Consider the following 20,698-nt stretch of genomic DNA (forward strand, 5'->3'; position numbering starts at 1 on the left):
TCTTGTCCCTTCCTTTGCCTCCCGTCTGTCCCCTCCCACCCGTGGGAGCCAGTTGTAGCAGTTTTTCTGGGTAAGGTTTCACGTCTCCCCATTGTGCTGAGGACACCTGAAAGGCAGAGGGAGGACACGAGCTGTGGTGTAACGTGTTTTCCGCGTAAAAGAAAGTCAGCAAGTTTGCGGGGGACACCGAGCTGGGTGGTGCGGTGACAGGCCAGGGGGACGGCATGCCACCCAGAGGGACCTTGGCAGGCTGGAGAAGTGGGACCGTGTGAACCTCATGAAGTTTAACAAGGGCAAGTGCAGGGTCCTGCAGCTGGGGTTGGGGCAAGCGCAGACCAGGGGGAGAAGGATGACCCGAGGGGCGGGCGGGTGACGGTCACAAAGGGTGCTCGGTGGCCGGTGAGTGCATGGACTGTCCCAGGAACCCTTGCCAGCCCCGCACTGTATTTGCGTAAAGGCTGCAAAAACACATTACTGAGCATCCCGGCCCGGAAAGTGCCTTCCCCTCCCCTGTTCTTGGCCCCGGCTTTGTTTTTGCATCTCGCGCAGGATGGGCAGCTGGAGCCGGAGGCAGGTTTTGTCCCGCCGCCGCCGGGGGGTCCGGCCACACCGGCCGTGGGAACCCAGCGTGCTGCTGCTGCTGCTGGGAAGCCCAGAGAGGAAAAAACCAGCCATCCCGGATGCAATATGTGGAGTTGTCCGTGTTTGCAATTTCCTGTGTCAGTGCAGCCTTTAACCTGACTCACAGCCTGGTTTTTCCTCCCAGAATAAACCCTTCCAGTCATAAAAAATACTAGTGGAGGTACCAAAGGGCCCAGGGCTGGGGGGAGCAGGGGGTTACGGCCAACCCCGCTGTGAGTGAGGGGATGGGGCGGGAGCCCTGTGCCCTGACTGTGGTGGGTCCCTGCCACCGGTGTCCCTCCCCACACCGCTGGCTCTTCTCCTCCGCCTCAGCTGGGTATGAAGCGCGGACCTCCTGTGCCGCTGCCCTTTGCAAAGCCACCTCCTGGCAGCGGATCCGCGCGTGCAGGCAGCGGGCGGAGATGGGCAGGTCCCACACCTGCCCGTGCAGCCAGGGCATCCCGGGCTGCTGGCTGCCCGGCCGGCATCCGCCATCCCCGTGCGCCCGGGTGACACCTCCTATCTCTCCTTGTGGGTGGCGGTGGCAGAGCAGGGTGACCAGCGGCCATGACGACGGAGACGGGCCCCGGTTCGGAGGTGAAGAACGCGCAGGAGGAGGCTCCGCAGCAGCAGCTGGAGGCAGCCGCAGCCACCAACCCCGCCGGCCGGGACGCTGAGGCTAATGAGAAGCCCGGGGCGCAGTCCGATGCCCGAAATACGGAGCCGGTGAGTGGGTGACAACTGGGTGCCATGAGACGCGTCAGAGAAGGAGGCGCAGCAGGGGAAGGGGACGTGCCACCTCTCTCTGGCTGCCCATCACCGTGTCCTTGCTGCAGTGCTGGGGCTGCAGGGAGCCCGGTGAGGTGGGCACGTCCCCCGTGCTGTCGGCCCCGGGGGCGCATCCCAGAGGGGACCCCCTACAAGCAGGGCAGGACGGGCAGAGGAGCAGTACGGCAGCCCCGAGCGCTGACCGTTCTGGAAATGGCACTGCCGGCCAGGGCGGGGGGACAAGGGGGTGGCCCTGTCTGCCAGGACTGAGCCGCCTCTGGCAGGGCTGGAAGCAGCGGCTGCACCCCGATGTCAGCCCCGGAGCGGGCACGGTGCTGCCCCGGCCCTGCCTGCGGCACCAGACAGTTGGGCAGCGAGGTGTTGGGTGCTCAACTCATGGATATCCATTTTCCAGGGACCAAAGTCGTGCCGGTGGCGTGGGGTGGGGGATCTGGGCTTGACTGTGGACTCCGAAGAGGCCACCAGCCTCCCCACCATCAGCTGCCCTCTTCCGCCTGCTGTTGGAGGGCTTGTCTCGTCTGTCTGTCCATCTCTCCGGGCAGTGGCGCTGGGTTAACCCCGTGCCGTCTCCCTGCTCCAGGGCACAGACATGGAGGAGAAGGACTACAGCGAGACGGACGGGCTCTCTGACAAAACGACCCCCAGCAAGACCCAAAAGTCGCCCCAGAAAACCACCAAGAAAGTGAAGAGTGCCCTCTGCAGAGTGACCCTGCTCGATGCCTCCGAGTACGAGTGCGAGGTGGAGGTGAGTCCCAGCGTCAGGGGGCTGCGCTGGCACCAAGGAAGGGGACACGTCTCAGCCCGGGGACCCTGCCCAGCCCACCCAGTCCCTGACGTCAGGGTTCTTCTAAGGACAGCTTTGTAGTACCTCTCTCCTACGGAAAACAATCCACAGAAAAGTTCTAAAGTTGGAATTTCAAAATAAGGAAAGAAATCCGGAAAGACAGGCCCTAGCAGGGAAATTTCAGCCCAGTGAATCCAAATTTGGCAGCCTGGCGAATCCAAATTTCTATTCGCAATAGGAAAGAGTGTCTAAAAAGCAGACATTTAATAGACAGGGGATAGAGCTCTGCCTGACAATACGTGCACGGCGCATCCGTGTGCCAGCCTGTCTGCCGCCACCTCCGGGGCGCAGCGTGTTGGCTGTCCCCTGAGGCGAAGGACATGTGTGCACGTGTTGGCGCAAAGAGGTTGACGCGCGTGGACCCTCACGGCTGCCCCAGGCGGGTTTGCCTCCAACCTCTGCGTGTTCGTCTTCTCGTCCCTCCCCATAAAGCCGGGGTCCTCATGGGGAGCGCGTTTCCCTGGTAGTGGCTGTCACTGCTTCCCTGGTAGTGGCTGTCACCGCAGGGAGGGACAGAGGGGGCTGGCGCCTGCGTTGGGAGATGCTTCAGGGCTGCTGCAGCCGCTGTCAGCACGGCGACCTCCCCTCCTAGGGCAGGCTGGGGGACCCCCAGGATTAAATTGGGGGTGGAGGCTGGGTTCTGTGGCAGGGTCCTGCGGCCCTGCCGCGGGGGCGAAGGCAGCTGGAGGAGAAGCGCTTGCCGGGAGCGCCTGTTTCTATCCCCAGCGCCCGCCGCTGTCTCCTGCCTGCCGCATCGCCCCGGTGGGAGGGACATTTGTAAGGAAGGACTGGCAACTCGGCTTAAAACTGCAAAAAGCTGAGGTTGTTCGGGAGCAGAAATCCCGGAGCTTTTGCCAGGGAGCGCTTTGCGCTTGCTGCTGGCGAGCGGGCAGACGGGTTTTTGTTGGCAGCCGCTCGGAGCTGGCTGCGCAGAGCGGACCCGCATCTGTACGCAGGACCTGCCTCCCCCGGCTCGGGGCCGCGCAGGATCCGCGGCCATCAGGAGGGTGGCTCCTGCTCGCTGTGGCTGCCTGGCGCGGGCAGCGGGGCCTTGGATCTCGGCTCTCCGGCAGCCCTGGCTGTCGCTTTCGCGGTGAAATTTGTCACAAAGCTGTGGGAAGGTGGGTTGACAAGAAGATGAAAGCCCCCCTGAAGAAGAAAAGGAGGGGATGGCGGCGGGGCTCACGGGGCGCAGGAGCAGCTTGTGCGAGCCCCCGGCGGGGTCGTCCTTCTCCCAGCTCTCCCGGTAGCACTGGCCGAGCCAAGCCGGCGTGCAGGCAGAAGCCGGGCTGCCAACACCTTTGTGAGCAGAGCGATGCCCCTCGCCGGGCCTGGGTAGGGACGATCTCTCCGCTGTTGCGGTGCAGAGGATGGGGTTGACTTTTAAAGAGCTGCTGCTCTCTAAAAAAAGCCACCTGGGGCACAGGGGGAGAGGGTTTAGCGTAGAAAGGCTGGTGCTGCGTTTCTTTCTTACCCGCAGGCCCCGTGGCAATAGTTGTGCCTTGCCCTTATGCTCAATTAAGGCTTAATTCAGTAAAAAATCAAAAAGGGGAGTCAAGCCGGCACGTGTGACACCCCGGCACGTGCCACGGGTGAGCCCCTGCCTTCAAAACCCGGGACAACGGGAGGGAGGAGACCCAGGAAGCAACGGCTGGGAAAGCTTTGCAGAGCAGCGGGAGCCCAGGGTTGCCGTCGGGGGCAGCGGGCTACCGGGGCAGTGCCGCTTGGTGCCCTGGGCATGCCATCCCTGAGGCACATCGTGAAGGTGCTCCGGTAAACGGATGCCTTGGAGAGGGCAGATGGGAGCCGCCAGGCTGTAAAGAGGGGAGAAACGCGCATGGGAGGGGTTGTTCTGCCACCTCCAGGAGCGAGCCTGGGCCTCGCTGCCACTGGTAACGAAGGGAAATGCAGGGGACCTCAAAGGACCAGGTGACGAGGGTGCCCTCCATCCCTGCATGTGGCTTGGGCTCTTTGTGGCTCTCGTTTGCCGTGCCCGTGCTTCAGGACCCAGCCGCCGCCGCCGCCACCAGTGGGGAGGGTGTGGGGAAGGAGCTTGTCCCACAGTCAGTGCCGGCCACCAGAAGCTCTGGGGCGCATTTGTCCCAGCAGGGACATTTGTCCCAGGGTCTGGAGCAGAGGTGCCTGGGCCGGCTGGACCCCTCTCCGGTTTGCCATCACTGTCTCCTGGTGTGAGGTGGGCACCGGGTCCCCCTGGCCCATGGGACCTGCTGCCCTGCACCGCACTGGCTGGGCTCGACCGTGCCCCGTCCCTGCAGCCCCGGGACTGCCTTGATGTCCCCAGAGCGGTGCTGCCGGGTGAGAGGGCTGCCAGCACCTTGTGGTGGTCGCCTGGGGGGCCAGGGCTGCCCTGAGCATCCCCAGCGCTCCCTGCCCGCCCCCAGCGGGTGCTGCCCGTGCCTGCCGGCTCTCCAGGGGAACAAGAGAGCTGGCTCACCATCAGCCTCTCCGTGTCTCCGACAGAAGCACGCCCGAGGCCAGGTCCTCTTTGACATGGTGTGCGAGCACCTCAACCTCCTGGAGAAGGACTACTTCGGCCTCACCTTCTGCGACTCGGACAGCCAGAAGGTGAGCATGGGGGGGGTCCCTCTGTGGCTTGCCCCCTCCGTGCTGGGGAACCCCGCCTGACCTGCTGTCTCCTCGTTGCAGAACTGGCTGGATCCTTCCAAGGAGATCAAGAAGCAGATCCGCAGTAAGTGCCTGGGGAAGGGTCCATCCTGCCCAGCCCTGGGGCGTCCCACGGGGCTCCTGGATGGCTCAGCCATGGCTGTCCTGCAGCAGGTCCCCTCCCCACCTGCCCTGGCGGGGACCTTTGGCAGCTGGCCTGGGGACAAGGACGGTGTTGCTCGTTCAGCTGCGGGTTACCCACCTCTCCTCTTACTCATGGCAGGCGCTGGCGGGGCAAAAACCCTGTCTATGCCACTGGAGAGCCGGCTGAGACCTGGTCCCTCTCTGGGCACCATCCCCACCTGCCCTGAGCAGGAAGGACAGGGAAGGGGGGAGTAGCGGGGTGCTTGCTGGGAGAGGTCCCGGAGTGACTTTGCCCATGGTGTTGCCTTGCTGGGGTGGCAGAACGGCTGTTGCCAAAGTGTCACCTTCTGGGACGCGTGAGGCTTTTGCTGTGACGTTGGTGGTCACGCTGAGCTGATGGCTCCTGAAGTTGTGAGGCTTTTCTCTCCCCAGCTGTTTAGGGCGGGTTAACCGAGCCGTGCTGGTGTCCTGGTGGCTTTTCTCCCGACAGCTTCTGGAACCCCCTCGTCCCTGTCCTGTGCCAGGCTTGGGGGGACTTGTGGGACCCTTAGTGGATGCCCGAATGCTCCTGCACGCCTGTGTGTAGCCAGCATGGGTCCTGCCCTTACTGCTCTCTCCCTTCCCTAGGTGGGCCCTGGAACTTCGCCTTCACCGTGAAGTTCTACCCTCCAGACCCTGCCCAGCTCACGGAGGACATCACACGGTGAGGACCAGCCCTCTGTGGGCACAGCTGCCAGGGGATGGGCTGGGAGCTTGTGGAGGGGCAGGATGAGGGGGAATGTCTGGGGTCTCGCTGCCTGTGACATGTCTAAACCATGCCGAGCAGGGCCGGGAAGGTGGCCGTGGGAGGTGGCAGTCCCCACGGAGAGCAGCGCAAGGTGGGGTGCCCGCTGCCGCTTCCCGGGGAGCCCCAGCCTGCTCCAGAGGGCACACTCTTACCCTCTGCCCCCTCCTGCAGATACTACCTGTGCCTGCAGCTCCGTGCGGACATCATCACGGGGCGCCTGCCCTGCTCCTTCGTCACACATGCTCTGCTGGGTTCCTACGCCGTGCAGGCCGAGCTGGGCGACTATGATGCCGAGGAGCACGTGGGCAACTATGTCAGCGAGCTCCGCTTTGCCCCCAACCAGACACGGGAGCTGGAGGAGCGCATCATGGAGTTGCACAAGACCTACCGGTGAGCCCCAGGAGAAGATGGGCTGGTGGCGAGGAAGGCACCAGACAGCTGGCCCACGCCCGGTGGGGCACCTGGCCATGTGTCCCCCTCTCTGTCTCCTTGCAGGGGAATGACCCCTGGGGAAGCAGAGATCCATTTCCTGGAGAACGCCAAGAAGCTCTCCATGTACGGAGTGGATCTGCATCACGCCAAGGTATGGGGCCATGGGGCTGCCAGAGCGATGGCCAATGCCACCCCGTCCTGCCCTGCTGCCTGCACACCCCTCCCTGCCCAGCCCCTTCCTCCCACGATGAAGGTTCAACAAGGACGTGGTCCTGGGCAGCCGCTCTGGGTGGCCCTGCGTTGGACCAGAGGACCTCCAACCTCAACCGGTCTGTGATTCAGTGACCCGTCAGCTGGTCCCCCATAGCAGAGCACCGAGCAGGAGGGAGCGTGGTACTGTCGGCCAAACCGGTTCTTACCAGGCATCCGAGCAGTCCCCTCCTGTCCCTCTTACCTCCTCCAGGACTCCGAGGGCATTGACATCATGCTGGGCGTCTGCGCCAACGGCCTCCTCATCTACAGGGACCGGCTGAGGATCAACCGCTTCGCCTGGCCCAAGATCCTCAAAATTTCCTATAAGAGGAGCAACTTCTACATCAAGATCCGCCCGGGTGAGGTGGGTGCCGTGCACCAGTGCGGCCCCAGGGTACGGCACAACGCCTCCTCTGCTGGGCTGGGGCTGCCTGGCGGGGACGTCCTCGCCTGGCTCCAGCCTCTGCCCCAAAGGTCCCAAGTTAATGACTGCATTGGCCAAGGGAGCACATCTCCTGTGGTATATGGAGGCTTTCAGCAAGTGCTTTCTTGTTCGTGCTCTCATTTTCTCACTGGCAAAGCGACTTCAGCAGGCTGAGGGCACCCAAGGGTCCCTTCCCCACCAGCCAGATGCTGGAACCCTGCTGGGATAGGGAGGTCTCCCAGGAAGGGGGGGGTTGAGGGCCATTTTTGATGTGTCTTCTGTGCTTCACAAAAAACCATCAGGAAGCTTTTTCGTTCGTTTCCTGACTTCATTTTCACTCTTGTCACTTTTATGTGTACTGATGGGAGAATGCATTTCCACCCACGTTTTCCAGCGGGCAGGAGGGCACGGGCAGCGCATCTAAAAGGGAGAGTGAGGCACTCTCACCAAAACGAGCTGTAAAAGGTTTTTGTTTCTTGAGGGAATTTATCTCGCACTGAAAAGCCATTTACAGTTGAGGAAAGTGCTTAGGCCAAAAGTGTGGGGGCGTGATCCCACCACCCAGTGGGACTGGGCACGGACCTTTCCAGCACTGCTTTGAAGACTTTTTTTGGCGTAGTCATGGCTCCTGCCAGGGGAACATGAGGGCCTTGGCGAGGTCCCATCCCATCATGTCCTCTAGGGCAGGATCTGCCTGTTAACGGTGTGTCTCTGTCTCCCCCAAGTACGAACAGTTTGAGAGCACCATTGGCTTCAAGCTGCCCAACCACCGCTCCGCCAAGCGTCTCTGGAAGGTCTGCATAGAGCATCACACCTTCTTCAGGTGAGGAGACCTTCTCCAGCCCTCTCTTCTTGGAGGCAGACATACTTCTGCTTCTGCCACAGTGGGTAAATGTTGGGGGGCAGTGCCTGGGGACATGGCTGGGGCTCACCGATGGCGCTCCACCTCTCTCACCCCTAGGCTGGTGTCCCCAGAGCCACCCCCAAAGGGCTTCCTGGTGATGGGCTCCAAGTTTCGCTACAGCGGGCGGACGCAGGCGCAGACGCGGCAGGCCAGCGCCCTCATCGACCGCCCGGCTCCCTTCTTTGAGCGCTCCTCCAGCAAACGGTACACCATGTCTCGCAGCCTTGACGGAGGTATGCCCCAAATTGGGGAGGGGGAGGGAGATTGGTCGGCTGGCGGGAGCGAGGGGCATGCTGCGAGCTGCTCGGCTCTGCCAGCTGCTCGGGCCCGTTTGGCAGGGTTACGGCAGCCCTCAGGCTTCCTTCTGGAGGCCGTCCCCAGCCGCATCCCCACGGCAGAGGGTCTGTCCCCACCCTGAGTGGTAGCCCAGACTGCACATGAGCAGGGGGACGTGGCAGGGCTGGGGTTGGGCAGCTTGGGGATGGGGCTCGCCCCGGCTGCCTGCGCCCCGAGACCCCTGGGACCAGCCGTCCCTGCTGCGGGGCATTCGGGGCTCCTGGGCACCCAGGTCTGCGGGTGGGGGGCAGGGGCTGGGGTCAGGGTTGGGGTTGGCAGGGCTGGGGTGACCTGGGCTCCCCACCACGGGCAGAGTTCTCGCGCCCAGCCTCCGTCAGCGAGAACCACGATGCCGGGGCGGAGGGCGAGAAGCAGGATGAGGATGGTGAGTTTGGCAGCAGGAGACGGTCCGAGACGGAGGATGAGGAGGTGACCACCCCAACGAAAATCAAGGAGCTGAAGGTACAGAGGAGGCGGGCAGAGGAGGGTGGAGGCAGAGGGGTCGGCTGGCTCACGCCTGGAGAGGGCAGGCAGGGGACCGGGCACAGGCAGCAGGGCTGGGCTGCAGGCAGGAAGGGTCACCCCGGGGCACCTTGCAGTCCTTTCTGCCAGCCGTGCCCCAGGCTGGTGGGACCCTTGGGACACAGCTCTTGGCCTCACTGGTGGAAATGGGGCTGTTGCAGGGGCTCGGCTCATCTCTGATTCCCCAGCGCCCTCCTGAAGTCTCAAGGCTCGTCCCCAGGCAGGGCTGGACCTGGGAGCAGCCCTGCTCTGGGACAGGGATGGGGACGGGGACAGGCCAGGCACACCGGTGCCCACTTGTGCCCGCCACTGCCCAGGCACAGCCCACCCACTCCCGTCCCAGGCACCTGGGCTGGCCCAGGGACACCCCAGACCATTTCAGCCCCACGCTGCGAGGGGAGGGGGGGGTCCCGTCCTTCTGCGCCCTACCAGCCCATCAACTTAACTGTGATGTTTGTGACAAGTTCCCTCGACTGACCCTGCTGGTTACTTTTAACCCTCTCTTTGCTGCCAGCCGGAGCACGAAACAACCCCCAGGCACAAGCAGGAGGTATTCTCTCTCTGGAGTATCTTAGTCCTCATCGGTGCATCATATTGTCCATCCTTTCCAAAGCAACACTGTGTGTCACCCTATTTACTGGAATACAAGATGCACCGGGGCGGGGGGTTGGATGCTAGAGAAGCCCGAGGAGCAGACAGCTGGGGATGTGCCCCAGCGCGCACACGGCATCTTCTATCCCACTAAGTAAGGTGGTCCTAATCGTACGTGTGAGCAAGAGCCCTCCCAAGGCGCAACGGCCAGGCCCCCGCGCCGAGTCCTTGGCCCGTTGGGAAGACCTGGCTTCTGCTCGTGTTACTGACTCCGCCATGTCCTCGCCTCGTGTCTCCTCTCCGTCCGGCCCTGTGGCCCTAGCTCTCCTGCGGAGCCTGGTCCCATCGCTCCCGCTGCCGCCCCGATCCGCACTCTGCTTTTGCCTGACCCGAGCCCCTCCATCACCCGCCCTGCCGAGCCGGGCTCAGCTCCTCGCAGCGCTGCCGCTGCCATCCCACCCCGCCGGGGCAAACGAGACTCTGAGCTGCCTGCGGGGACACCGGCACCCAGCCCCTGGGCCAGAGGGCGGCTGCCTGTCGCAGAGAAGCGGGAGGCTCTGCCCTCCCCTGCACAGACTCCCGTGTCCGCAGTGGCCCCCCGTCAGGAACGAGTCATCCTGGCCTAAAATCCACAGCTGCTCCCCGGGGGTTTCCCCTCCGCTCGCAGGGGGATGTGGATCCTCGCCGGAGCTGTCGATGGGGGCAAACACAGCCGGGCGATGGGGTTTGCCGCGCTGGCACCACGCAGCCCTCACCGTCCCGCTGGGCACCGCAGGGCAGACCCCGCCGGGGCGGTGGGCACCGGTCCCGGTCCTCCCCTGCCCGCCTCATCGCTTACCCCGCTGCATGTGCATGTGCTGCTCCCCTGGCGCACCCCCAGCCCAGAGGTGGGCAAACCGTGAAGCGCTTCTCCACGGCTCAGGCACGCGGGTCCACGGGGGGAAGTTTTTTTTTTATGAGTTGCGCTGAGCCTTCAGGGCCTGGGTAATTCGCTCGGGCTTTTCGTGGGACTCTCTTGGGTCTCTGGGCTGTTGCTGAGGAGAAATACCGGGGAGGTATTTTAGGTGACGCCTTTCGAACCTCAAAAGAGGTTTGAGTGTGAAGCAGAAGCCAGGGTTCTTGCTCTTGCTGGTTCTGGCTCTGAGCCAGTTTGCCCACCTCTGCGGCGGGATGAGGGGAGCCACCCTGGTGCCTGTACCGTCACAAAACGATGCTCGAACGCCTAAACCCCACCTTGCACTTGAGCGCTCTGAGCTGTCTTCTCTCCACAGCAGGCCAGGCTGCCGATGGGCCAAGGCTGGTCCATGGTGGTCCAGGCTTAGATCCGGGCTGGACATCTCTGACCAGCCCTTGACCTCCTGCCCTTTAGCAGAAGCTCACTTTGAAGGAGCTCCGTTGGAAATGCCGGTTCCCTGCCCTGCTGGGGCAGAGGCTCGGGCTCCCTTTGTGCCTGGCACGAGAGAGCAGCAGAGGAGGCGGCTGGTATTTCCAATCCCTTGCTGAGCCCAAGGGAGAGCCCACTCTTTTCCTCCAGGTGGCTTAGCTTGTCCTCAGCAGGCCGCGCTGGACATGCTGAAGGAGCATGCTGTGCCCTTCACGGAGGGAAGCCCTGCCACGCACGCTCGGCCACGTGCTGCTTTTTTGCTGCTCCCTGCGACGGTCTTAGTGAGAACTTGAGACCAGGGTGCTCTGACGCGCTGTTCGTTTGGCCCTTGAGACCCTAAATTCAAGCCCAGTGTGAAGCAAACCCTCCCAGTGCCCCTGCTCGTCTCTTTTGCCTTGGCTGGTGCTTTAATCATCGTCATCTTCCTCTCTCCTTCCCCAAGTTTTTAGACAAGCCGGAAGATGTTTTGCTGAAGCATCAGGCCAGCATTAATGAGCTGAAACGGACCCTGAAGGAGCCCAACAGCAAGCTGGTTCACAGGGACCGGGACAGGAGGCTGCCTTCCTCACCAGCCTCTTCCTCCCCCAAGCATGAGGATGAAACACCAAAGGGAACCCCAGAAAAGGCCGGCGAGGTTCGTTTTGCTGCTTCTCTTATGGAGGGGATCAGGTTGTTCGCGGGGAGGAGTTCCTCAGCTCTTGGGCTCTGGGTCTCTGCCTCCTGTGCTACCCTGGGGGAGCATGGTGGAAATTAAGTAGGCGGTGGGGGAAATTAGGCGGCGGGGGGTGGAGGGAGGGGGCCTTTGGTCCTTGTCTCTAAGTTTTGTAACGTGCTAACGATTTTCGCACTGCTGGTAGTGTTCTCCCCTTGTGCCCAGGCACTGCATGGGGTTGAATTTCTCATCCTTCTCCGGAGAGCTGTGTTTTGGGGGTACCTGAGAGTTGGGCTGTGGCTTTTGTTGGCCCGTGAAATGGGGTTCTTCTCACCCCTCGTACCAGCAGGGCTGGTGCACGGCGGTGCCCGGTGCAGCTCTTGCCCGAGGGCTGTCCTCGGCAGAGCAGGAGGTGCCTCATGGTGCTCTCACCGGCGCCAGGACCCGGGTGGTGGGAGTAGGCGGAGGGGTGAGCGGTGCCACGCTGGCATCCTGCACCCACGTCCTCCCCTCCTGGCGCTTTGCCGGCTGGCTTTGTGGTGGGACCACAACTGTGAAACGATGGCGCCTGGGGAGCTGGAATTGGGGGCGCCAGGACATGCGGAGCCCCCTGTGCTGCCTGAGGGGCGCGGATGGCGCAGCTGAGTGCTCTGTGGCACCGGGTTCCTGGTTGGCTCGGTACAGGCAGCGCGTGGCAAGGACATCCGCCAGCCTGGATGCCCTCTCGCTGCCATGGAGCCTCCCTGCTTGCTCACCCCTCCGTGGGGTTCTCTCCTCGACAGGGGCTCTGGAGCCAGTCCTGTGTCCCCAGCAGTGGGCATGGCTCCAGGCAGGGTGGACACCACACGCGGGCCCACTTTGCCCTGGCTCCCTCCCGGGACGGTCCCAGTGGGGCTGGGCTGCCAGGAGGGTGCGGGGTGGCTGGGCCAGGGGCTGTCTGCAGGGGGATTCGTGATGTGCACGTGTGCCTGCCAGTCCCCAGCACCGGCCGGAGAGCCGGGGCTGCAGGGGGACTCGGGCAGAGTTGGGCTCACAGCCCCTCATCAAAGCACCGCACTGGCAAGAAGGGGGACTTCGCCCCACATCTCTTTTACAAGCAAATAGATAAAGCGCAGAGGTGTAAACGGAGCATCTAGAGCTGGCATAGCTGTGACTTCTGTTCATCCATCTATCCACCCGGCCTTCCTTCCATCCATCCATCCACCCACCCAACATTTGTTTCTTCATTCCTCTCATATGCTCTCTCTCTCTCTCTCTCTGTGTCTCTCTGTCTGTCTCTCTCTCTCTCTCTCTCTCTTTCCCCGTGGGTGCTGGGGTTTCCGTGCTGGCACAGACGATGGAAGAGGACACCCTAGACGATTTTGCATCTGAGCACGGAGCTTCCCTAAGCATGGAGTCTTTCACGCAGAAAAGCCTTGTCTCCTCTCCTGAGGTTGTCACCATCCTCCTTCTCTCCCCACCCCTCGCTCTCACAGTTTGTCGTCCCCCCCCACCGTGGGGCTTTCTGTCCTGCCGAGGTGCCTCCTGCCCTCTAAGCAGAGCTCGAGCCATTTGCTGGCCCCCCTGGGTGGGTCTCCTCTCCAGCGGTGGGCAGGATCCTTCGCCAGGACAGGGCTGTCGGTGAAATTTGCTCCCCGGACTGTTTCTTCTGGGCTGTGAGACAGGGGCCTGGGAGAGAACTCCTGGTGGAGCCCTGCTGTGCACCCCCGGGGCTGGTGGGGTGAGGGGCCCGTGCTGGAGGCTGGTGCTGGGGGTCCTGAGGCAGCGCTGACCCCATGGCACAGGCACTCTGGGGGTCTCCACTCCGGGTGCAAGCAGGCAGGCAGCTACAAGCTGTCTTTAGCAATCCCTTGTGCTTTCTTTTCACTTTGGCTACACTTAGAGTTCCCCGGGCCCAGGCACCCTGAAATAGGGCATCTCAGGAGGCTTCCGAAATGTTGGTCTTACGCCTGTGCAAAGCAGGGTCATGCTGCCTTCAATGTCCTCGCGCGGTGCCCACGGGTGAGGACTGCGGGCTCTCGGCATTGCGTGCATGCAGGGTCTATCTCACGTGATGGTGGTTGTTTCCCAGGACAGCCAAGAGAAGACTTGAGAAGGTCTTTGAGGCTTGGTTCTGCTGTGGTGGGATGCGGCCCTGCCGTGGTGTGGTGCCCAGTGGCGCTGGGGTGCGTGTCCTGCCTGAGTGCCCCCACAGAAGACAGTGTCGGGCAGGGACAGGCTTGAGGCTGGTCCCGCTCTTGCTCCCTGTCGTCTCCCTTAGTGCAGAAGTTGCCAGCGGCGGCGGGCTGTGTCCCACCAACACAGCTGGAGCCCGAACCTGGGCTGGCTGGAGCCTGTGTCCCCAGGAGGCAGTATGGGCGTGCGTGAGGGCTTGGGCACAGCCTCGGGCTTCAACAAGGATACAGGCATCTTCAGTGAAGCTTGGGCGCTGCAGCAGCATCTCCTGGTCCGCAGGTGGACCCTCTACGTGCCAGTGTTTAGGAGCTGGTGGACAGAAACAGCGGAAGTGAGGTGCGCTCACATCTCTCGATTCAGAGTCTTCCCCTCCATCCCCTGGGGTGCCAGGGCTGTGCTGTGGTGCAGGTGCCAAGGTGGCCTCACTGGTGATTTCTCCACAGGCATTAGTGGCTGAGACTCAGTCGTCGATATGTGGGAACTTGTCCTCTCCTGGCCTGTGGTCACTATGAGGAATTTGTGACCCCGAGAGGGTGATGACATGAGCACAGCACATCCGCAGAGCTTGGAGCTCTCATCACGCTCAGCCTGAAAGTCCCTTGATGCCCGTGGGCTTCAGACGTGCTGAGGTTGGGTTATCTGTCACCCCCAGCTACTCACGTCTCCCCCCTCCCTTCCATCCCTCAGTCCTCACTCCTGCTGGAAGACCAGAATGCTGTGAGGTGCCAGGAGTCTCTTCAGCTTTGGGTGACAAAATGACCCAATGTGTTGTCTCAACACCTTGGATTCACTCATTCTTCCCTCCTTGTTGTGAGGCTTGTGCTTTCCTCTCAAGTGAGCCGGGTCTCCCTGAGGAGCAAAGAAAGATGGCAGGGACATTGAAGGACACCGAAGGGAGAGGACTCCTGCCTGCCTTGGGCTCTGCCGAGGTTATGGGCCTTGTTGGCAGGGGCAGAAGGCTTTTTTCTTTTTTCTTTTCTCTCTTGTGACGTGTAGGTCACGGTGAGAATGGCCTTCCCAAATGCTCCTCCTCTTAGAGCAGATCTGGGGCATGGGGGAAGTGTGAAAGTAAATTATCCCTTGGGAAGTCGAGGTTGCTCCACAGACAGCGTCATTCCTTCTTAGACTCAGCTCCTGCCTTGGCACACAGTGTCCTGCCAGCCCATTGACCTCCAAAGCTCCAGAAGTTCTCTTCCTTCCTGGAGAACATACCCAGGTATCTGGATATTTGTTCCGAACATCCCCCAGAGTCCTCAAGCTCTAGAGACACAAGGGCTGTCATGAGCTGTGGAACCAGAGCTGTGGCTGGAGCTGGCACTGAGCCCTCCGGAGCGGCGTGCGGATCATACCACAGAGTAGTTGTCTGTTCCCTTGGAGTGGGCTGTTCTCATCCCAACAAAGTTTGAGGAAAAGGAAGCTGGTTTGGAAATAAATCGGGAACTTTTGGGTTTTCCCTTGTGGTTAAGAGGTGCTGCCATGGATGAACGCACTGTTCCAGCTTCAGAAGACTTGTCTTAAGGCTTTTTGATCTGCACTGAATATCTCAAGCCATAACTCAGAGAAGGAGCCTGAAGAGACTCGTCTTCTTTGTCCAGGGAAGGTCTCTTCCGAAGGACTCTGGTTTGCAGCCAGAGAAGGGGCGAGAGGGCTTCAATGAAGAGCGTGCTCACGTGCTTACAACCTGCCCATCCTTGCCTTGGCTGCAGAAGGCAATGAGACGGCAGTGCAGGAGCAGAAGAGAAGCTGTACACCCAGGAAAGTACGCAGTCTTCTGGTTGAATCGGCCATGAGCATCGCTACTGAACGGGAAGGCTGGTGTTGAGGGAATGCCAGAGACCGGCCTGGGCTTCCCGGCAGGCCCAACGCAGCCGCTGAGTTAGCGATAATATTGCTTCCATGGGTCAGACCCAACTGTGAAAGACCTGGGTGTAACCTGGTGCTCCTGGCGGTCACTGGCTGCCTCTGTTGCAATTTCCGTGGACTAAGGAGAAATAAAACCTGTGTTGGAGGGGGCTGTGGAGGAAGAGACCAGGAGAGCAGACGGTGCTTGGGAGCGCGGGGTAAAGGGATGTCGGAGAGGTTTGTGCAAGCGATGCTGGAGGGAGCTGGCATGGGACAGGTCTCCTTGAAGATCTGGCTCCTCCAGCATGGGTGCGCAGGGACCTGGCTGCGGCAGGGTGCAGGCGCCATGGCAGAGTCCTGGGCACGGATCCATCTTCCACCTGTGGAGGAGGATGCCCTTACTGCCGCGTGCGTGGCATGGCTTGCGGCGCACGTGTGCCATCCCAGGGGCTGTCCTGGCAGCACGAAGAGCCTGCACCCGCCTCTGCCCTGGGGTGGCTCGGCATTCTCGCAGGGGGCTAGCGTCGGGCCGTGCCCAGGCGCGGCCCCCACGGTGTCTCCTACCCAGGCACAGCCCTGCTGGCACTCGGAGAGGATTTTCAGGGGGCAGCCCTGCTCTTGCCAGAGCCCGGAGCAGGGGGACAGGCGTAGAGGTCTGCGGCTTGCCCGGGTGGTGCCAGGGCAAGGCCTGGGGCACCGTGCCCAGGGAGCTTCGCTTGCTTTGGCACCTGGTACAGAAGGCAGGAGCTGGGAGGTGGCATTTTTCTGCTGGGGGGCTTTCAGCGATTTCTGATTCCCCTCCTTTTGGAAGCCCTTCCACTGGTAACTGGTTTTCCTCCTTTCTCTCCCTATCTTCTAATCCTATCTTCTTTTCCCTTCCCTCTTGCTGTGCTTCTTCCCTCTGACCCCCCTGTTTCCCCTTACTCAATATCAGTTACTCGGTTTCCGTTGCAGGTGCAGCTGCTCCAAACATTCAGCCTGACACCCCTGCGTGGGGCATGGCTCGCGTTTTTATGGATTATTTTTCCTAGTTGGAGGGGGGGAGCGGGCAGCCAGCCCCCCAACTCCCTGGGGCTGGAGTGTGTCCTGGTGCCACGGAGGGTCGGTCCTGCCCAGCCTGCAGGAGTGATGCCGGCTCTGCCCGCGGGCTGGTGTCAGGGGCAGAGCCAGCCCCATGGTGAACTCGCAGGACCGTGCCCGCAGCGTTTGCCCTTCACGTGTAGGAGGGTGGCTGGGGAGGCTGCTGGGCTTCCTCACCGGTGCAAATGTTTTCCTGCTGCTGTCTTCTCATGGGTTATTTTCTACCGTCTCTTCCGGAAGTGGTTGAATTTTAGCAGTGCTTTGTTCTTGGCACTTGTGAGGTCTTTAGCTGTCTTGCAGGACAAACACGTGAATGTACAAAGTGTGCGTGTTAACAGCAACCTGGCATCCTCCCCTGTGCAGCAGCAGAGATAGACGGCGTGGTATATCGCATACCCACCGTGTCCTTGCTGCAGGATGCTCCGCAACCTTTGCGTGGTCCTCGCTGCAGTACGCATAGCTGTCTCAGCTGCCGAGCCTGTGGTCTTCTTTTACATTTCACAGGTAACCTTTTGCAGGTTACATTTTCTGAACCGCTTGGTTTCAGCGTTGCTGGAAACCTCTGCTAAATAATTGCTTCTGATGGGATTTGCCTGGAGAGCTGGAAAGGAAGGATGGACTTTGGAGTAAATCTGAGCTGCTGCATCTGGTAGGAAGGGGAAAGGGCCAAAAAGTAGTTTCTTTTCTTGCTCGCGCTCCTGGAAGTCTGACATAGTCTTAGGGCCTGTGGATGAAGCTGAGAGTGAAGCTGCTCAAAACACAGACCATAGCCTACCATGAAACCTCAGCCTTTGCTCATGGAGATTGCTAGAGCCAGCTGAAAGCAGGCGTCAGATCAGGGGGTCCCAGTTGGGTTGAACCAGCTGTGTTCCCCTGCCTCATGAGAGACGCCCCGACGGCTGTTAACGTGTCTGCTGGGAGCGTTGCTCCCGCTTCCGTACTTCCAACAAAGCTGCGGATATTGCAGGTATGTCAGTGAGCCACCGCCCGGAGCAAAACACGGTCCCTGCAGAGGATAGAGGGGCTTAGTCCCCGTCATGGCATCAGCCCCCTTATTTTCAGTCCCTTCCCTCCGTCAGCAAGTTGCCAGGCTCTTTGCATAGACCCTGCCTCAACTCTTGCATGAATAATAATAATGAATTTAGTCCTCCCTGTTGGAGGCAGCTCAGCTTTCTGTTACTCATGCCAGCAGTCATCAGCAGTTAGGTAAAGTATGTTTGATGCTAACTCTTCTTGCTCCAATTGCAATGCAGGGCTCGGAGCATTGGGTATTTATAGAGAGAGAAACTCCTAGGCTGGAATCCATAGCTCTAAAGAAAGCTCTGGGAGTCAAGAAAGAAGAAGCCCATGCAGGTACCTCAGAGGTGAAAGCGAGTGCGAGCATATCAAAAGTGGAGATGGCAGTAGGGAAAGCCAAGGAAGCGGCAGGCCAGGAAGAGCCAGCAGATGCAGCCCTGGATACCCGGAGGAGAGCAAAAATGATCGCTAGTCCCGAGGATTTTGAGTCTGTCTGGGACGATGAGATCTATGAGAAGGAAAGCAGGGGGGAGCCCAGCCAGGAGGCAGAGCGCCCGCCAGCTCACAGTGCAGAGGAGCCCCAAGAGCAGGGCGAGGAAGCAACTACCCGTGAGCCGGGTCTGCCCAAGCCATGTCAGCAGCCTGAAGAGAGGCAAAGGTCCAAGATTTTGGGAGAAAGCGAAGTGGCCTCCAAGGAGCATGCTCCTGCAGCCTCCAGGAAGCAGGAGGCGAGAGTGCTGGCCACGGCCACAGAGCTCATTAAAATTAAAGTGAAGGCTAGTGACGACAGCTCGGAGACTTCTGCCACCCAGAGGATCATCTACTTAGGAGATCCAGAGGAAGAGGAGAAGGACAGTAAAACACGCCAGCTCTCGGAGACTGATGGGCGGCTTGGCTTGGAGGAGAGCCCAGAAGCCACTGTGAACACATCCGGGGAGGGATCTGGGCATGTGGCACCTGTGACAGAAGGGTTCCAACCCCCTCCCTCAGCAAGGCAGCAACACAGCGCAGTGTCTGGAAAACCTGCTGAAGCATCGGAGCGGCCCCAGACAGGCTGTGATGGGACCAGCCTGGTGGGACGTCCCACCTCGGGGCAGGAGGAAGGGCTGCTCCCGCAGCAAGAGAAGACCTCTGCGGGGCTGACAAGCTGCGAAGTGCCCGAGGGAGGTGAAGCTCTACTGTGTTCCCGAGAGGTGGGACCGGAGGAGATGGATCTGCAAAGCCCAGTGGGAGGCTTGAAACCCTGTGGCCTGGCAGAGGACGGCCGTGGGGCTGAGGAGCACAGAGGGGGCCCAGTACAGAGCCCGGACACCTGCACGGCAGTGGAGGGTCTCTCGGAAAGGATTGGAGCAGATGGCGACAAGGAGGAAAGCGCCAGAGTGGTTCTTCAGATGGAAGAGATAGAGACCAAGTCGCTTCCATCAGCCGTGCCTTGGCAGGGCCACCCTCACACCGCCGCGGGGTCGGAGGGGGATGAACCCAGCACTCCTGTCCCTACACCCTTTGCCCAGCAATCCAGGCCTGTCCCCGCAGAGCCAGCCCCGGGCACCGAGCCCGAGGGCAGAGACCCGTCCCAGGGCACCAGCCCTGTAAGAGGTGTGGGCATACCCAAGGATGTGAACCCCCCGGCGGAGGTGGCATGCGAGGAGGCAAGTCCTGGAGTAGGCAAAGGAGCACCCAAGGACATGAGCCCTGCAGCAGAGGTGGCAATCCACAGAGGTGCCAAACCTGAATCTGAAGAACAACCCCAAGACATGGGCTTTGCTAGATGGAAGCCACACCAAGGTGCAATTCCTGTTGCAGGAGGACCACCCCAAAACACAGATGCTGCAGCAGAGCCGATCCATGTCAGAGACCCAGCCACAGGGAAGGTGTCCCAGGACATGGACCCTGTCGCAGCGAGAGCAACCCAGAGTAAAGTCCCTGGCACAGAAGAGGCGCTCCAGGAGGAGAAGCCCGTGATAAAAGAGCTCTTCCAGGGCATAGGGCCCACATCAGGGAAGATGACCAGAGATGAAGTCTCTGGGATGGAAGAATTATCCCAGGACAAAAGCCCTCGCATGGAAGAGCTGCCTCCCAAGGCAGAAGAACCAGAACAACAGACCGAGGCCATAATAAGGGACCTGCCCCAAGAGGGTCCCGTGGCTGGAGGGCTCCTTCCCACTGCAGATCCCAAAGCACAAGAGCCACCCCGAGACTTGGAGTTTAATGCGGGACAAGATCTACAGGGCAGGAGCCCTACGGCAGGAGAAAATATCAGGGACAGTGACCTTGCTCCAGGACAGCCATTGCAGGATAAGTCTCCTTCCAAAGAAGCTGCTGATGTCCCGCAGTCCCGCTCCCCTGTAGCAGGATTGTGTCAAGGAAGCAAGACGTCCCCGCTCTCTACCTTGATCTATGAAGGCGGGGGAGAGCTGCAAGCAAGCAGTGGGACACATCCAGTAGAGTCTGGGTCGTTGATGTGCGTGACTGGGAGGACAGGAGCTGTGTCCCAGGAGCATGGAGATGTCCCCGTGGCCCCAGGTAGCTGGCAGGACAGTGAGAGCTACAGGAAAACCTCAGTGGCCTCTAAGATTAAGATGTTCGAGCAAAGCGAAGCAGAGCAAAGCGCAGCCCAGGAGGACCAAGAGCGTGTGCCTGAAGCTGAGACATCAGCAAAAGCAAAGGGGAAGATGGGTCTGGGACAGGACATGCTTTTGAACACAGGCCTCACCTCACCACCGGCAATGCCAGTCACTCCGGTGGGACCTGCGTCTCGTGTGGGCTCCTTGGCCCTCAGGCAAGGGGCTAGCTCAGGAGACACCTCCCAGCCTCTCTCTTTGAAGGAAGATGTTTCTGTTGACCTGGAGCACGAAGGAGAAGACAGTGCTGACCTGGCCTCCCCCGACTCTGGCTGCGAACTCACACTGGCAGAAGCCGTGGTAACTCTTCCGATGAACTGTCCGGACGGAAAGTTCATGCGCATGTTGTGTGGCTCTTTATTATCATGTTCAGTGGCTCCTCACACATCCATTGACTGACGGCAGTCGCTTTGCATCCCCTGTCCTTTTATGTATGTGCGTGTGGTCAGGCTTATTTGCTGAATGCAGACCCGCTGGCCCGTTGGTTCATCAGCTTTTGTTTTGTGACTGCCCCCACCCCCACCCCCCCACCCCCGACATTTTGGCTCCCTGGAGAATGCCGGCTCGCTAAACCTGAGAGCGAGCACCCAAGCTTTATGTCCAGGAGCAAGGGAGAAGACGGGGGGTGGCTGAAGGAGCTGCGACTCTGCCACGGA

General features: G+C 60.8%; 1 protein-coding gene across 17 annotated transcripts in view; it reads left to right on the forward strand.

The window, feature by feature from the left end:
• Positions 1 to 20,698, forward strand: part of EPB41L1 (erythrocyte membrane protein band 4.1 like 1) — a 70,943-nt gene that overhangs the window by 37,236 nt on the left and 13,009 nt on the right. For 8 of the 17 annotated variants that reach the window (XM_063350392.1, XM_063350390.1, XM_063350399.1 and 5 more), the window contains 15 exons: positions 1,170 to 1,347; positions 1,991 to 2,155; positions 4,736 to 4,840; positions 4,922 to 4,964; positions 5,651 to 5,726; positions 5,982 to 6,200; positions 6,306 to 6,393; positions 6,706 to 6,858; positions 7,644 to 7,741; positions 7,880 to 8,055; positions 8,472 to 8,620; positions 9,195 to 9,230; positions 11,098 to 11,289; positions 12,641 to 12,739; positions 17,658 to 20,342. In XM_063350392.1, the coding sequence (XP_063206462.1) occupies positions 1,189 to 1,347; positions 1,991 to 2,155; positions 4,736 to 4,840; positions 4,922 to 4,964; positions 5,651 to 5,726; positions 5,982 to 6,200; positions 6,306 to 6,393; positions 6,706 to 6,858; positions 7,644 to 7,741; positions 7,880 to 8,055; positions 8,472 to 8,620; positions 9,195 to 9,230; positions 11,098 to 11,289; positions 12,641 to 12,739; positions 17,658 to 20,342 (4,443 nt within the window). In that variant the 5' untranslated portion in view covers positions 1,170 to 1,188. The remainder of the gene's footprint in view (positions 1 to 1,169; positions 1,348 to 1,990; positions 2,156 to 4,735; positions 4,841 to 4,921; positions 4,965 to 5,650; positions 5,727 to 5,981; positions 6,201 to 6,305; positions 6,394 to 6,705; positions 6,859 to 7,643; positions 7,742 to 7,879; positions 8,056 to 8,471; positions 8,621 to 9,194; positions 9,231 to 11,097; positions 11,290 to 12,640; positions 12,740 to 17,657; positions 20,343 to 20,698) is intronic. The other 9 variants (XM_063350403.1, XM_063350406.1, XM_063350408.1 and 6 more) reach the window with 6 other exon arrangements.

This window comes from Chroicocephalus ridibundus, chromosome 12 (assembly GCF_963924245.1).
Source record: "Chroicocephalus ridibundus chromosome 12, bChrRid1.1, whole genome shotgun sequence".
Taxonomy (NCBI): Eukaryota; Metazoa; Chordata; class Aves; order Charadriiformes; family Laridae; genus Chroicocephalus; species Chroicocephalus ridibundus.